The 16,915-nt window shown below is 34.9% G+C and overlaps 1 protein-coding gene across 1 annotated transcript; it reads right to left on the reverse strand.

Annotated features, from left to right (window-relative positions):
* Positions 1-54: 54 nt before the first annotated feature.
* Positions 55-7,348, reverse strand: LOC137724509 (probable LRR receptor-like serine/threonine-protein kinase At1g56140). The gene is made up of 24 exons (XM_068463252.1): positions 6,610-7,348; positions 6,084-6,270; positions 5,867-5,938; positions 5,476-5,547; positions 5,159-5,230; positions 4,960-5,031; positions 4,771-4,842; positions 4,594-4,665; positions 4,432-4,503; positions 4,274-4,345; positions 4,109-4,180; positions 3,943-4,014; positions 3,724-3,789; positions 3,511-3,573; positions 3,273-3,317; positions 3,107-3,165; positions 2,493-2,878; positions 2,151-2,346; positions 1,907-2,050; positions 1,667-1,785; positions 1,324-1,534; positions 981-1,212; positions 679-829; positions 55-588 (listed from the first exon to the last, which is right to left on the reverse strand). The coding sequence occupies exons 1-24, from the start codon at positions 6,719-6,721 to the stop codon at positions 208-210; spliced, it is 3,072 nt and encodes a 1,023-aa protein (XP_068319353.1). The 5' UTR covers positions 6,722-7,348; the 3' UTR covers positions 55-207.
* Positions 7,349-16,915: the final 9,567 nt, after the last annotated feature.

Raw genomic sequence — 16,915 nt, forward strand, 5'->3', positions numbered from 1 at the left:
TCGATCTGCTAAGGTGTATTCAAATCTGGCATGCCAGTCCCCTGCCCACTACCAAAAGCCAAAGCTAAAGTACAATTAGAATTAATTATTACAATGTGTATTATATAAAAGGAAAGGGTCCAAAACAAGTACAAGGGTGCACAAAGGGGTAAAAGGAGCATGTGAAAATCAGTTCTCGATATTTATCACCTTCCTTCTCCTCTAATGTTAGCTAGCAGTGATTTGAGTGACGTTTACAGAAACACCACTTGCATTGCTGCCTCCCGACTGATAGTTGAGGCGAACATTACTACCCTTGGATGAAGTTGATGGGGTATCATCCTCCACCAAAAATCTACTTGTTAACGATGTTGTTACATCTTTAAAATCATAATCTATCAAATAGCTTGGCTTCAATATGACAGTGCCTATGTCAATGTCTCCAAAGAGCATTGCAACCACGCGTGACATAGATGGCCGTGCCATCGGTGATCCCTGTGTGCACATGAGAGCTACACTTATCAATCTAGTTGCTTCGGTTTCATCAAACTCTGTCAATCTTGGATCCACCAGCCCCAGAGTTTGGTTGTTTTCATGTAGAGTCCATACCTAAAAAAACATCATGCCATGGTCAAAGGAACGTATAAATAAGTTCTTCATAATAATGCCAAAATGAAGCTAAGCGAAAGCAATTCCTACCCATTCAAGAAGATAAATCTTTTCTGGATCCAAGTTATTGTAAGAGTTTGGTCTTCCGCTGAGGATCTCCAAAACAACGACTCCAAAACCAAACACATCGGCCTTCTCTGTCAAATGTCCAAACAATGCATACTCTGGTGCCAAATAGCCTCTACAATGCAAGATAATCAAATGGTTGCACAATGTTTCTTGAGATCATTAGTGGCATTATTAACATGATGTGTCTTATAATTTCATGCAAGTATAAATGTGTGTGGCTATAATATATGTAACCTATGGAAAAACAATAAAGGATGGCTTACATTGTCCCTGCAACCCGGGTGCTGATGTGGGTTTTCTTGTCATCATAAAGCTTTGCCAATCCAAAATCTGATATTTTTGGGGAGAGTTCTGCATCGAGCAAAATATTACTAGCTTTGACATCTCGATGTACAACCCTTGGCCTTGACTCCTCATGAAGGTAAGCAAGTCCTCTTGCTGTTCCCAACAATATATTGAATCGAGTAGGCCAGTCAAGGTGCAAGTTACTTGTTCCTGAAATATTAGTGAACACATCCAATCAGAAACATTTCTTAACAATTTTAGAGTGCTTGAAATTGCAAACAATGTTGTTTTTGTGCAACCTAAAGGTAGATAGGTTTGTACCAAAAAGTGCCTGATCAAGGCTCTTGTTTTCAAGATACTCATAAACCAAAATGTGGTGGCTGCTTTCAATGCAGCATCCATACAATTTCACTAAATTCCGATGTTGCACAGCAGATATGGTAGCAATTTCAGATACAAATTGCCTCTTCCCTTGGTGAGATGATACTGAAAGTTGCTTCACAGCCACTACTCTACCATCAGAAAGTGTACCCTACAATGTACACAGAAAGACAATTTCGTGACGTGAAAGGAAAGAAAACAAAAGTTATTTTCTTCTCTTGCTCTCTCTCCTTTCTCTTGTCATTACTTCAAGTACATGATATTGATGTAATACGAATTTCACCTTATAAACGGGGCCATATCCTCCCTCTCCTAGCTTATTTGAAGGATTAAAATCTTCAGTTGCATCTCTCAATTCAGCATAACTGAAAGTATATGGCCGGGGGCCTAATCCTAGAATATCTGCACATTCACAAAACAGTGTGACGTAAGTTTTACTTTTGTGAAAGCATTCTTACTTCTGTGTGTTAATGTCAGAGCAGAGAAACTTGAATTGGGTACCAGTAATGATATGGTCGTTTACCTTCATCATCTTCTTTTTTTGATTTTTTCCTCCTCATATATAGAATCGCAAATATTAATACCAAGCTCACAACTCCAACAAGAACTGCAATACCAACTGTCAACCCAGTCTTGCTCTTCTTTGTAAAATTCTTCTTTGTAAAATCTAAGTGATAAAACAGACGAATTCTTCAATGTCAATTAACAGCAGAAAAATACATTTAAACCACTCACAAGAAATCTTTATAAGTTAACACATACTATACCTGAAGTAGCATGGATAGCTGCTATTAGTGGGCCGTAATCACCATAGGTGGGTATGCAACAAGTCCCTTTACCAGCCCATAACAGATGAATTTCAAGATAATTCTTTGACACGTTAACATTAAATTTTCTCACAATTGCTCGGTTAACACCACCTGCCTCCTTCGATATGTCAAAGTCCTTCGTCATGCGGGTACCCTAGCAACCAAATGAAGAGGTAGGTGATAATTCTAGTCTCCTTTAAATCACGGTCTTTAGTTAATGTAGCTTAAAACATCGAAAACCTGTCCAATGAGGTGTTTACTTCAAATAAGTTGGAATTTTTATTCTATAAGCAGTCTTACCTGAATATAGATATCAAATACACGCCGTCCTAGACTTTGCCAAGTATGCGAATTCCGACTTTCATAAACCGTCTCTGCAAAGTGCAATGTTACAGTGTAGGGCCCATTCACAAGGCCCAGGCCATAGTATCTCAGTGATCCTGTGGACATTCTTGAAGTCTGGTAAAGCGCCGGGGTCACATCTGTTCTGGTGACTTGTGCAAGGGTCTTGTGCACCGATGCGGGGGGGTTATCTTCATCAGTAAACGAACCGACATTGCTGACAGCCCAATTCTCTGTACTGGATACACTGAATGTTGTTAGACCAAGATTTGAGTATTCACTCTCATAAAATATGCCGTCACTTCCCATCATTTCCTGTCCACCACAGTTGATTGAGAAGCTTGCTGTAATACCAGAATCTACCCATGATTAGCGATGAAACTTCAAATTGAAGACTCAGACTAATGTTCTTCAGTCACATATTTCTAACCAGTTATGCGTATTACTGAACTTATGGAAACATGCTTGCTATCTATATCCATATGTATACATAACTAAAGAAGCAATGCCTTTTCCTCTAACAAGACGCTGCGTTAAAATAGTAAATGATGGGTGACATAAGAGCAGATTACATCGTGGGGTATTTCGATTGCATGTAAAATTTCTCTGGAGGCAATTCAATCCAGGAGGACTGCAAACACAGAGAAAAATTATTAGTTATCCAAATAGAAACATGTAGTGGGAGAGTAGTGATTGTATTGCTTGTCTAAAAAACGAGTAAGAGAAACTTCAACCCACGTATTGTTTGAACTGTCAAATGTGAAGTTGTTGACCACTAAGTTCCTGCATAAAATCATTAATCAATCAACATATGAAGAACTATATCTTTATCAAATGAAAATTCCATGTACAGGATCAAAACTTAGTAAGCAGGCAAGTAGCACTGTGAAAACGAATCTCAACGATAATTTTTTGTCCGAACATGTTCTGGTGATTTAAACGGTAAAATGAAGGTGAACGATAAAAGGACACGTACACGGGCGATATTGGGGTCACCCACTCGGGAAAGTTTCCTGATAAAAAATTGTGAGACAAATCTCTGCAAATAACAAAATAGAATCAAAAGACACAAAATGCATGAAAGTTATTAAGAACTTGTGTAAGATAGGATTAGAATGCTTACGATTATACACAAACACATACATGCACCGTGCATTCTATATGACTACTTTAAGAAACGAGGACTTACATAGTCCGAAGTCCATAGCTCTTTTGGCTCGGAAGAGATCCGGAGAGACTATTGTTTCCAAGAAACCTGGCCATTTCGATTATAGTAGAAGGCACCCAGAAAAGAAAAAGAGATGAACAAACAAAAGGTCAGATCTTCAATCAAAGTAGGGAATGCTGAAGATTTGATAACTTATGTATGATAAGGCAAGAAAAAAATAATAATAAAGACGGGGATTACAAGGATTCAAGAGAACTCAAGTTGAACAAAGAACTTGGGAGTTGGCCTGTCAAATTGTTGAAACTCAGATCCCTGCAACACCAACGATAAGTTGAGAGGAGCAGTCAGAATGAAAGAAAACTAATTGGTCTCGTTGGGACTCAAGCTTATATTTGCTGGTACGTACAGTGTCTGTAGACTTTGATATTCTCCAATATCAGATAGGATGGTACCAGTGATTAATGCGTTTCGTAGTTTTCTGTATTCCAAAAACATAAAATTTGATAAAAGTAGATGGAGTAAGATATCAAATTTGATGAAAGTATCTGGATCGATGAGAATCTTCACTTACAATTCAGTCAAGTTTTTCATATTTTTTATGAAATCCAGAGAAGAGCTCCCATTGTATATATCACTGATTCGCCTACATCATTACATGCAAAATAAACTGAAATCCCGTCTTCGGAGAAAGAGAGAGAGAATTACAATTTTTGCAACATTTGTACTTACAGAGAGTTCAATGAGATCAGTTTAGAAAAGCTGGTTGGTATTGGGCCTTCGAAAGAGTTCCCTTGTAAATACCTACAGAAACATATAAGAAGCTTGTGAACAAATTATCCATCTCAGGTCTGCTTTCATAAACTGCAAAAGATCAAAGGTTTCTCTACTTACAAATGATAGAGTTGTGTCCAATTCCCTATGAAATCAGGTATCTTTCCTGAGAAAGGATTGTCCGATGCCCGCCTAAAATTCAAAAAGTTGACTTATACTAAGCTCATCCAAGAAAAGGAATCTCAAAGTACTGGATAAACGAACAAATCTAAAATACGATTTAAGAACCGTTCTTACAGGGCTTGCATCTTGGTGAGCTTGGCAAATGTTGAAGGAATTTTACCACCGACTCCAGAGCTGTCCATGTAACTGTGAAAATCATAAGGCAACTGATTAATACCCATTTCATACGATAAAGTGCAATTTTTGCTCATCCGTAAGGAATTAACATGTAATTCAAATTTGATGATTTAATGAAGCACTTACAGTTCCTCGAGCTTGACTAAATTACCAAGTTCTGGAGGGAGTGTTCCGGAGAAATTATTTGATCCGATGCCCCTGCAAGTCATGTTGAACAGGCAAACACTTACTTGGAACGCAATTATTGAAGAGTGATAGAAGGTTCTGTATCTAATGTTTACGACACAAAATTTTATTGTATGCTCTCTCATTTTTCATGGCTTACAGCAGAGTTAGCTCCATAAGGTTTCCAAGCTCCTTGGGGATGGGCCCAGAGAATGAATTGATGCCAATTGACCTGAATGGAGATATCAGTTAGGGAAAGATAAGCACCATTAAACTTAATTACATTACATAACAGGAAACTAGTACCGCATTATTCAATAAAAGCATAATGATTTTTTTGTAGATTATGGCATAAATAGTAGCAAAAAGGCGTAAAGAACATAACTGTAGATTATGATATTCAAAATGAAGTATACAAATTGCTACGGGTCTCATCACAAGTATGAGTACTTAAAGAAATGTTCTCTCACTACTTACAATCCAGTCAATGCAGACATATTGCCAATGAATGCCGGTAGGGGACCGGTGAAATAATTTTGATCGATTTTCCTACAAAAATTGAAAGGAAGTGTAATTGTTAACTCTTAATCTTCCAACATCACCATATTTTTGTTGAAATCCCACATCGGCAAGAGAAATAAAGAAAGAAGAGTTTAAATATCCAAATCCCACTCCAACTAATACCAAGGCCTTTTGGGATAAACCCCACACCTAACGGATTGTGCAGGTGTTACCAAGGTCGAGACAATATCGGTGTTGTTTTAAGTGAGCCTTTTGTCCATCTCTCTGATAATTCTACAATTTTTAATATCCAATATATCATTTTGATGAACCAAAAACAGAGAAGGGAGTTGAAAAAAATTCATACAAAAATGTGAGATATCTCAGAGCCACAAATTCTTCTGGAAACACCCCTCGTTTGTTTAGAGCATACACTCTCCTGGAAAGCAAAAAGATTGAACATTTAGAACTACATAAAATGGAGCGAGACAGTCAAATTATGACGTTAATATATATAGGTAGCAAGTGAAAAATCAGCAGTGGCATGGAAATCTTGTTCATCAAGAGAGAGTAGTTTAACATACAGTTTGGTGATGTGGCATGTAGCATTGTTGTCGTAAGAACAGTCGCAAACGATGGCTGGGTTGTTACTGGGGTCCTGAAAGTCGGTGCCATTGATGGCAGATCCACTGCAGGGTTCTCCACTGATATTCCACAGCCCCGGCACTGCTTGTGTGTCCCATTGTTCAAATATTGAGTTCAACGCACTCACTGCACTCTCAGTTAATTCAGTCCTTGTGTGTATTAGATTATATCACACCATAATTTGACTTGTGTTACCACTTACCAGACTATCTCGAACCAAACGAAAGATCAAATTGATTATTACAAGGGAAAATTACCCTTAATTTTTGGATGTTTTGTATATGGGAAGAAAAAGGGCTTTACAATAATTTCTTCGAAACTTCATTTCATATTGTTGAAGAACACTTAAAATGTCATTTTGTTGAGGGGAAAAAACCCAGTTCCTGGTCAAAAACACTTAAATGTGGCAAAGTGTGTGTGTGTGTGAGAGAGAGAGAGAGAGAGAGAGAGAGAGAGAGAGAGAACCTTCAGATGGATCAGTGGTAGCATTTTGAGCAAAGGACAGCTGAAACCAGAAGCAGCTGAGGAAGCAGAGTAATAGTATCCTCATCATCAACTTTATCTTCATATTGTACATGTGCAGAACTTGCTCTCCTCGACGGCGTGAACTTAAACGACCAACACTTGAACTGTTGGTAAGCGGTTCGGCTTCTAGCTCAAGTTCAGTCTCAAGCTAAGTCTCAGTCTCCAGCTAGCACATTCCGATTGGCTGAATCATGCACCGCATGTAAGAAGAAGAAGACCATTAGATTTTAGTCATATATTGACAACGTATACATATATAATATATTTTGTCCAAGTTGCATGATCAAATGGCGGCCACTTTTTTAATTTCCCACCTGGAGTTGGCCAAGACTTTGATCATATTAGTTGAATTGTATATTGTAATATTACACATTGAGCTGCTTTAGTGTTGAAATATTTATGTACAATTCTAGATTGTTAATATTTTTCTGGTTGAAAAATCAAGGGATTGACTTGTGGATAAACATTCTTGCTCAGTTGTCCAATTACTGTAATTATGGAGAGGGATTTTTCTCGATAGCGAAAGAACAAAGGATTAATTCTTTGTTAGTTGGTGATTTTGATATGACATCAAATGTCATTGTGACAATTCTTAAACTAATCACATTATTATGTCCAACAAAACACACTATTCGATTAGTTTTTTTCTTTCTTTCTAAAAAGATGGGCAATTAGTGGTTCGGGCTCTGAATAGGCTAGTTAAATATTGTACCCTACCTACCAGTAATCCTATTCAAACAAGTACGCAGATTATAAAAGTATCGAACTTAGGAGTTTCACGATTAGCTTAAAATATTGCTAAAATTGCATGTATATTGTAAGTTTGTCCGGTAAAAGAATAATATTTCATTCATAATTTTGTGTATAAATACAACGATACAATGAATTTTAGATAAGTGGACGTGGATTTTTTCAAAGAAAAACAAAGGTGGAATTTTCAAAAAAAACGAAAAATCTCAGGTGGAATTTTCAAAAGTTGTGGCCGAACTGAAAATTCAATCGGGATGAAAATATCTGCAAGTTGAGTTGAATGGAAAAGACTCTTGCCGGATTTTTTTCGGGAGAATTCGTGATCGTGTCTATTTATCGTACGTTATGCAATTAATTTTTGTTAAGTACTATTTATATTTAATTTTAAATTTTAAATGATTTATGATTGCACAATGTACAATAAACGAACATGATCCTAAGATCCTCTTATCCCGCTTTTCCGAGTTGAATGATGCAGCGAGAAAAGTCAAAAGAGGATATGTTTTGGATGGATTTCATCCCCGGATCCGTCCTTATATAATTTAGTCTTTTTTGTCCTCACATTCTCACACCCAACTTTACATTTGGACCAAGTCTCTGCATACGCTTTCCTCCTCAGCAACTTGCCGTTGTTGAATGTTCTCATTCACTTGGGGATGTAGATAACACTAGCTCATTATATTTCCTCTTCCATTAATTGTAATTAGGGCTGGGCACGGGCCGGGCCGGGCCCAATTTTGAAGGGGCCGGACCGGACCTAGGTTCAAAGGGAACGGGGCGGGCCGGGCCGGGGATTATATTTTTTAATATAAGAACCGGACATTACCCGGCCCGGTTGAAACGGGCCGGTTCGGGCCGGGTCCACGGGTCCCTTTTTTTTTTTTTTTTTTGGTTGTTTGAAAAAAAAAAAAATTTGTACAGAATACAGATTGCAATCTGCACAAAACTGCACAGATTGCAAACTGCACAGATTTGCACAGATTGCAATCTGCACAAAACTGCACAGATTGCAAACTGCACAGATTTGCACAGATTGCAACTGCAGAAAGTCACATACTGCATTTACGCATATTTTGCACAAATTCACCATTATTCACATCCAATCTAAATACAAAGTCCAACATCCAAGTTCATAGATTAACAATACATTCAAAATAATAATATTACATCTTCCAACATCTAAAAATCAAATCAACATACAAAATATCCGAAAATCCAAGTTCCAACGCCCAAGTTCCAACAACAATCTCGTATCAACTATTGCAACAACACTTTTCATTCCTTTCAAGAACTGAAAAGAACAGAGAGATAAGAAAATTACTGTAATCAAATTCGTTGATGTCCATAAACCTACTACAGCTGCAAACCCCAAAGCAACAAGAGCTGGCCGATCTTCAGAATTATCCCACTGTTTCAAATCAAAGCGAGAGGAAGAAAATAGTAAGCCTGATATTAAAAAAAAAAAAAAAAAAAAAAAAAAAAAAAAAAAGATCAAAATTAACTTGTCAATCTGTCGAATGAAGAAGAAAGAAAATATTGCATGCATTTCTTCATTCCATAGAATGACAAATTCTTAGGACCAAAAGTTGGCTAAAAAACAAAATCGTGTGTTATCCATATCACAGCCCATTCTCATAGCTAACAAAAATGCACACTTTTTCGAAATTTACTGAAGGGGGAATTCATAAACTTTGCACACAATTGAAAACCATTAGAGGAATCAAAAGAAGAAAGGAAATATTGCCTACAAATTCAGGCTAGCCAAAGCATAACGTGAAACACTCTACAGTTCTTTATGTACTGAGCACAAATCATAAATATAAAAATTTGATCATGAAAGCGCAGAGGGAAAGAGCTTACCACATTCTGAACATATTTCACAATAGATGTTGAAGACTCGGAGCTTTCCCCAGTAGCCTTCACCACAACAGCAACACGATTCTGTCTCTCTGAAAAGTCAGAAAATTACGCACCTAAGTTAGGAGAGAATAGTGCAACCAAGGCATTGAAATGTGCACTCAAATTGCATTTCATATGACACTTCAAACACATAACCATCACACTTCAAACACATAACCATTATTGCCCCTTGCTTTGTCGCTTATAATTATTTTGAAGTTCCTATTTCATATCGTAAGAAGTGGACATAATTTTACAGCATTAAACACAAGAAAGCCGACCTTCACAAAACTGAAAATCTTGTTGGTTTCGGACCGTACATGCACAACAAAATATCGAATTTTTCCTTTTAAAAAAATTAATTTATAAAATTTGAACTCAGAATCTTCTTCAACAACGTATAGAGCCTGACAAGTGACAATCATATTCTTTATATATGAGAAAACCAAATGTGATTCGCACCCAACTAGCCAACCATAGGGATATTTAAATTATAGTAAATTACAGAACCAATATATTAATGAAACCCATAGATATATGAACCCTAGATTCGAACAGATCTACAGAAAAAAAATTGAAATAGGAAAAACTTAAAAGAGAGACTCTGGGAATAGAGCTTCTGAGCTTCATGCTTAACAAACAAAGCAACAAAACCCATAAATTAAATGTCTAAAACAACCTCTTTAAAGTTTAAACCCAGAAGAAGCTATTAAATACTCTTAACTCTTAAGTTCTTAACTATCGGCTTTGACTTACATGCATTAAGATTGCAGCTTCAATTACCAATTTTAGTTCAAAAATTGTAACAATTCGAAAATTTTCTGCAAATTTAAATACCAAAGTATTTAACCAAACAACTTAAAATCTACAAACAACTTAAATTTCTGCAAATTTAACCAAACAACTTAAAATCTACAATCTATAAGCAGATCCATAAAATTCAAAACCAATAAACAAGTTTCTGCTAGTAATCAAATCGCAGCAGTCCATATAATCAATCGAAAAGCTTATGCAATCATAGCCCCAAAAACCCTAAATTCCCAAATCAGAAACCCTAATTCATAAATTACCTAGGAATTTGCAGGATGATGGTAGTGTTCTCGACAGCGAGGTTGGTGTCGACCGTGTGGTGGTGGTCGGAACTCGCGATTGGGGAGGATTGATGTAATGTCGACAGACACAGTCGAGGTCGACAGTCACTGACTCACTATGAGTCTCAAGGAGTCGAGTCGAGTCGAGTCAGTAGGGGTGGAGAATCGATGGAAAAAGATGGGAGCGCGAGCGATCGAGGTCTGACTCTGAGACGAGAGAGTAGAGAGGAGAGGAGATTTGGGGAATGGGGGAAGGGAACTGTCGAGGTCTGACTGTCTGAGACTGAGAGTCTGATCTGAGAGACTCTTGATCTTGAGTGCGATCGTGCGATCGTGGTTTTAATCAACGGATCAGATTAAATCTTAAATTTTTGGAAGGTGGAAACGGTTCGGGTCGGGGACCCGTTTCCTCAGTAATTACGACCCGTCCCGCCCCGCAAATAACATGGATCCGCCCCGCCCCGTCCCGTTTCAGATTTTTAAAAATAAGACCCGCCCCGTACCCACCCCGATCCACTTGGACCCGCCCCTAACCGCGGGTCCAGGACCCGTTTGCCCAGCCCTAATTGTAATGATAGCAATATTCTCATTAAAATAATTTCGCTGTATTTTATTTATTTATTTTCATCTGGTGTACATAATTTGAATCTTTTACTTTCAAAGTCACTCTTTAAAAATTAATTATACTAAAATTCAGCCAAATTTAATAATCTAATAGTCATATAATAAATAAACAAACCATGTTATTAAAAACTGAAATTTTGACTGGAAGGAGGATGAAGAGGAGGCTCCATGAGATGGGTTGTCATGACGATACCCATCGTTATGGCACTGCAGTGGTTTAGATCACTACTGAAAAAAATGGTTTAGGGTTGTGTTTTGTTTAAAAATGATGTGTGTAATCATCTAGTCCAAGTGAAAGACTCTTGAAGTGTCCTCTTAAAGAAAAGCACCTTCAAGCGAGGCCCCAGGGAGACAAAAATGGTCCTGTAACCCTACCGACACGTAATTGGACGGTGGAAAAGCATGCAGAGTTGCCTTTTTTGGAAAAAAAAAAAAAAAAAGAGAGAGAGAAATATCAAATAGAATCTTTCAAAATAGAATTTTTCAATAACTCTCGAACACTTCATCTTCTTTATATAATTTTTATATCAATATTATAAAATATTATATCAAGCAAATAAGATGGCAGAGAGTACAAATAAAGGACGTTGACGGCTAAGGTTAAATAAAGGACATTGACGGCTAAGGTTGAAATTTCACAAAAGATACATATATGAATACGGTCGAGATCATTGGCAACTTCTGTGGTGGGTACTGATACATATTGAAATATCAAAACCCAAGTCAACCTCCTTCGGTCAACAAAAGAAAAAGTCATCCACGTCCATTACGTTGATATAAAATCGTGCATCCCAAAATGTGTGGCAACAAATAAAGGACGTTGACGGCTAAGGTTAAATAAAGGACGTTGACGGCCCAGGTTGAAATTTCACAAAAGATACATATATGAATACGGTCGAGATCATTGGCAACTTCTGTGGTGGGTACTGATTAGGCCTGGCAAACGGGTCGTGTTTGTCGTGTTCGTGTCGTTTTCGTGTAACACCTGTTATCTTAACGGGTTGTGTCGTGTCACACCCGTTATATTAACGGGTCCTTAACAGGTTGATCCGACCCGTTATGACCCGTTAAGAAAAAAATATTTTTTTTTTTAAATTTGCACATATCACACATTGCCACATAATTATTACTTCAAAACATTAAAACATTTGTCGTTTAAGTACTATATCTACATTCGAAAATAAGAGCCTAATAAAAAAATAATACATACACTACTAATCTATTACAAATATTAAATTTGCAAGGATATGCAAAATGAAAGAGTTTTTGTTTTCAAGATTGTAAGTCTTTCTCAAAAGTTTACACCTCTATCTACAAAATCTTCAATTTACATCGATCATCATGAAATTGTATTGAAGCTTTGGCTTCATCTATTGCCTTGAAGAGTTATGTTGAAGATGTTTTCAGTAAGGTTTTCCATGTCAGAACTCTCTTCCGCATAAACTAAGTATAGAAAAACCAAACATTAAAAATCATTCAAATTATGAGAAGTTTACCAAAATAATTATGAAAAGAAATAAAATAATAATACTATACCATATAAAAATATATTAAAATAACTGTTAAATCGTGATTTTTCGTATATAACCGTCGAAAAGCTTTGTTCCATTCCTTGATCTCTGAATGTTTGTTTTTGTGATTTTTTGTTGATGTGATCTCCAAGCATACACAAACAAGTTTGACGGTTTGGATCGTTGAAATTAGTTTTGGAGAATTCGTATCCCAACAAAACGATAGATTGACTAACACTTAGAGTTTATTTATACTTTCATTAAGTACAACATAAGATTTTGTGGTATCCACTTGTGTAAATATTTTAAATTGAAGATCGAATTCATTCATTGTATTCATATAGGGTCAAGGAGTGTATCTGTAAAAAATCATCAAAATCAGAGTTAAAATAACCGTTAAATCGTGATTTTTCGTTTATAACCGTCGAAAAGCTTTGTCCCGTTACTTGATCTCTGAATGTTTGTTTTTTTGTGATTTTTTGTTGATGTGATCTCCAAGCATACACAAACAAGTTTGACGGTTTGGATCGTTGAAATTAGTTTTGGAGAATTCGTATCCCAACAAAACGATAAATTAACTAACACTTAGAGTTTATTTATACTTTCATTAAGTACAACATAAGATTTTGTGGTATCCACTTGTGTAAATATTTTAAATTGAAGATCGAATTCATTCATTGTATTCATATAGGGTCAAGGAGTGTACTTGTAAAAAATCATCAAAATCAGAGTTAAAATAACCGTTAAATCGTGATTTTTCATTTATAACCATCGAAAAGTTTTGTCCCGTTACTTGATCTCTGAATGTTTGTTTTTTGTGATTTTTTGTTAATGTGATCTCCAAGTATATACAAACAAGTTTGACGGTTTGGATCGTTGAAATTAGTTTTGGAGAATTCGTATCCCAATAAAACGATAGATTGACCAACAGTTAGAGTTTATTTATACTTTCATTAAGTATAACATAAGATTTTGTGGTATCTACTTGTGTAAATATTTTAAATTGAAGATCGAATTCATTCATTGTATTCATATAGGGTCAAGGAGTGTACCTGTAAAAAATCATCAAAATCAGAGTTAAAATAACTGTTAAATCGTGATTTTTTGTTTATAATCGTCGAAAAGCTTTGTCCCGTTACTTGATCTCTGAATGTTTGTTTTTTGTGATTTTTTGTTGATGTGATCTCCAAGCATATACAAACAAGTTTGACGGTTTGGATCGTTGAAATTAGTTTTGGAGAATTCGTATCCCAATAAAACGATAGATTGACTAACACTTAGAGTTTATTTATACTTTCATTAAGTATAACATAAGATTTTGTGGTCTCCAATTGTGTAAATATTTTAAATTGAAGATCGAATTCATTCATTGTATTCATATAGGGTCAAGGAGTGTACCTGTAAAAAATCATCAAAATCGGAGTTAAAATAACCGTTAAATCGTGATTTTTCGTTTATAACTGTCGAAAAGGTTTGTCAAGTTACTTGATCTCCGAATATTTGTTTTTTGTGATTTTTTGTTGATGTGATCTCCAAGCATATACAAACAAGTTTGACGGTTTGGATCGTTGAAATTAGTTTTGGAGAATTCGTATCCCAATAAAACGATAGATTGACTAACACTTAGAGTTTATTTATACTTTCATTAAGTATAACATAAGATTTTGTGGTATCCACTTGTGTAAATATTTTAAATTGAAGATCGAATTCATTCATTGTATTCATATATGGTCAAGGAGTGTACCTGTAAAAAATCATCAAAATCAGAGTTAAAATAACCGTTAAATCGTGATTTTTCGTTTATAACCGTCGAAAAGGTTTGTCACGTTACTTGATCTCTGAATGTTTGTTTTTTGTGATTTTTTGTTGATGTGATCTCCAAGCATATACAAACAAGTTTGACGGTTTGGATCGTTGAAATTAGTTTTGGAGAATTCGTATCCCAATAAAACGATAGATTGACTAACACTTAGAGTTTATTTATACTTTCATTAAGTATAACATAAGATTTTGTGGTATCCACTTGTGTAAATATTTTAAATTGAAGATCGAATTCATTCATTGTATTCATATAGGGTCAAGGAGTGTACCTGTAAAAAATCATCAAAATCGGAGTTAAAATAACCGTCAAATCGTGATTTTTCGTTTATAACCGTCGAAAAGGTTTGTCACGTTACTTGATCTCTGAAAGTTTGTTTTTTGTGATTTTTTGTTGATGTGATCTCCAAGCATATACAAACAAGTTTGACGGTTTGGATCGTTGAAATTAGTTTTGGAGAATTCTTATCCCATCAAAACGATAGATTGACTAACACTTTTATACTTTCATTAAGTATAACATAAGATTTTGTGGTATCCACTTGTGTAAATATTTTAAATTGAAGATCGAATTCATTCATTGTATTCATATAGGGTCAAGGAGTGTACCTGTAAAAAATCATCAAAATCGGAGTTAAAATAACCGTTAAATCGTGATTTTTTGTTTATAACCGTCGAAAAGCTTTGTCCTGTTACTTGATCTCTGAATGTCTGTTTTTTGTGATTTTTTGCTGATGTGATCTCCAAGCATATACAAACAAGTTTGACGGTTTGGATCGTTGAAATTAGTTTTGGAGAATTCGTATCCCATCAAAACGATAGATTGACTAACACTTAGAGTTTATTTATACTTTCATTAAGTATAACATAAGATTTTGTGGTATCCACTTGTGTAAAATTTTTAAATTGAAGATCGAATTCAGTCATTGTATTCATATAGGGTCAAGGAATGTACCTGTAAAGAATCATCAAAATCGGAGTTAAAATAACCGTTAAATCGTGATTTTTCGTTTATAACCGTCGAAAAGCTTTGTCCCGTTACTTGATCTCTGAATGTTTGTTTTTTGTGATTTTTTGTTGATGTGATCTCCAAGTATATACAAACAAGGTTGACGGTTTGGATCGTTGAAATTAGTTTTTGAGTATTCGTATCCCAACAAAACGATAGATTGACTAACACTTAGAGTTTATTTGTACTTTCATTATTTATACTTTCATTAAGTAGAACAATAGATTTTGTGGTATCCACTTGTGTAAATATTTTAAATTGAAGATCGAATTCATTCATTGTATTCATATAGGGTCAAGGAATGTACTGTAAAGAATCATCAAAATCGGAGTTAAAATAACCGTTAAATCGTGATTTTTTGTTTATAACCGTCGAAAAGCTTTGTCCCGTTACTTGATCTCTGAATGTTTGTTTTTTGTGATTTTTTGTTAATGTGATCTCCAAGCATATACAAACAAGTTTGATGGTTTGGATCGTTGAAATTAGTTTTGGAGAATTCGTATCCCATCAAAACGATAGATTGACTAACACTTAAGAGTTTATTTATACTTTTATTAAGTATAACATAAGATTTTGTGGTATCCACTTGTGTAAATATTTTAAATTGAAGATCAAATTCATTCATTGTATTCATATAGGGTCAATGAGTGTACCTGTAAAAAATCATCAAAATCGGAGTTAAAATAACCGTTAGATCGTGATTTTTCGTTTATAACCGTCGAAAAGCTTTGTCCCATTACTTGATCTCTGAATGTTTGTTTTTTGTGATTTTTTGTTGACGTGATCTCAAAGCATATACAAAATAAGTTTGATGGTTGGGATCGTTGAAATTAGTTTAAGAGAATTCGTATCCCATAAAAACAATAGATTAACTAACACTTAGAGTTTATTTATACTTTCATCAAGTATAACATAAGATTTTGTAGTATCCACTTGTGTAAATATTTTAAATTGAAGATCAAACTCATTCATTGTATTCATATAGGGTCAAGGAGTGTAGCTATAAAAAATCATCAAAATCGAAGTTAAAATAACCGTTAAATCGTGATTTTTCGTTTATAAGCGTCGAAAAGTTTTGTTACGTTACATATATATATATATTTATTTATTTATTAAGTAGATTTAAATCTATTTATTTTGTACGTATAATTTACTGGTACATGGAGTAGTATATCACATTTATCATTATAAAAATAGTGAGATATGTCATATGTGTGATAAAAAGTTAATAACTTAAAAAAAAAAAAAATTTCTCACCACTTCTATTAATTTTCATTTTTCCCTCTCTTTTTTGTTTCCTTTTCAACTTTTCTTATAATTTTCACTTTTCCCTCCAAAATCTTTCCTTAATTCCCTCACTTTTTTGTTTCATTTTCAACTTTTCTTATCATTTTCATTTTCCCTCTATTTTTCTTCAAAAAGGGCGGTAGGAATGGAATGGAATCAAATCAATGGATGCATCATGCATATTAATTAATAATTATTATAGTTTTTTATAAAATTTAATTCAAAATTTAATATATATATATATATATATATAATTA

This window comes from Pyrus communis, chromosome 2 (genome assembly GCF_963583255.1).
Source record: "Pyrus communis chromosome 2, drPyrComm1.1, whole genome shotgun sequence".
Classification (NCBI taxonomy): Eukaryota; Viridiplantae; Streptophyta; class Magnoliopsida; order Rosales; family Rosaceae; genus Pyrus; species Pyrus communis.

What these genes read in the sequence shown, in the direction of transcription:
- LOC137724509 (XM_068463252.1), bottom strand. Translation starts at nt 6,721, where the DNA reads ATGTACAATATGAAGATAAAGTTGATGATGAGGATACTATTACTCTGC. An exon ending in ATGAAAAACTTGACTGAATT is followed by an intron (nt 4,181 to 4,273) that starts GTAAGTGAAGAT and finishes TTTGGAATACAG; the next exon opens with AAAACTACGAAACGCATTAA. An exon ending in AGCTATGGACTTCGGACTAT is followed by an intron (nt 3,574 to 3,723) that starts GTAAGTCCTCGT and finishes TGTTATTTGCAG; the next exon opens with AGATTTGTCTCACAATTTTT.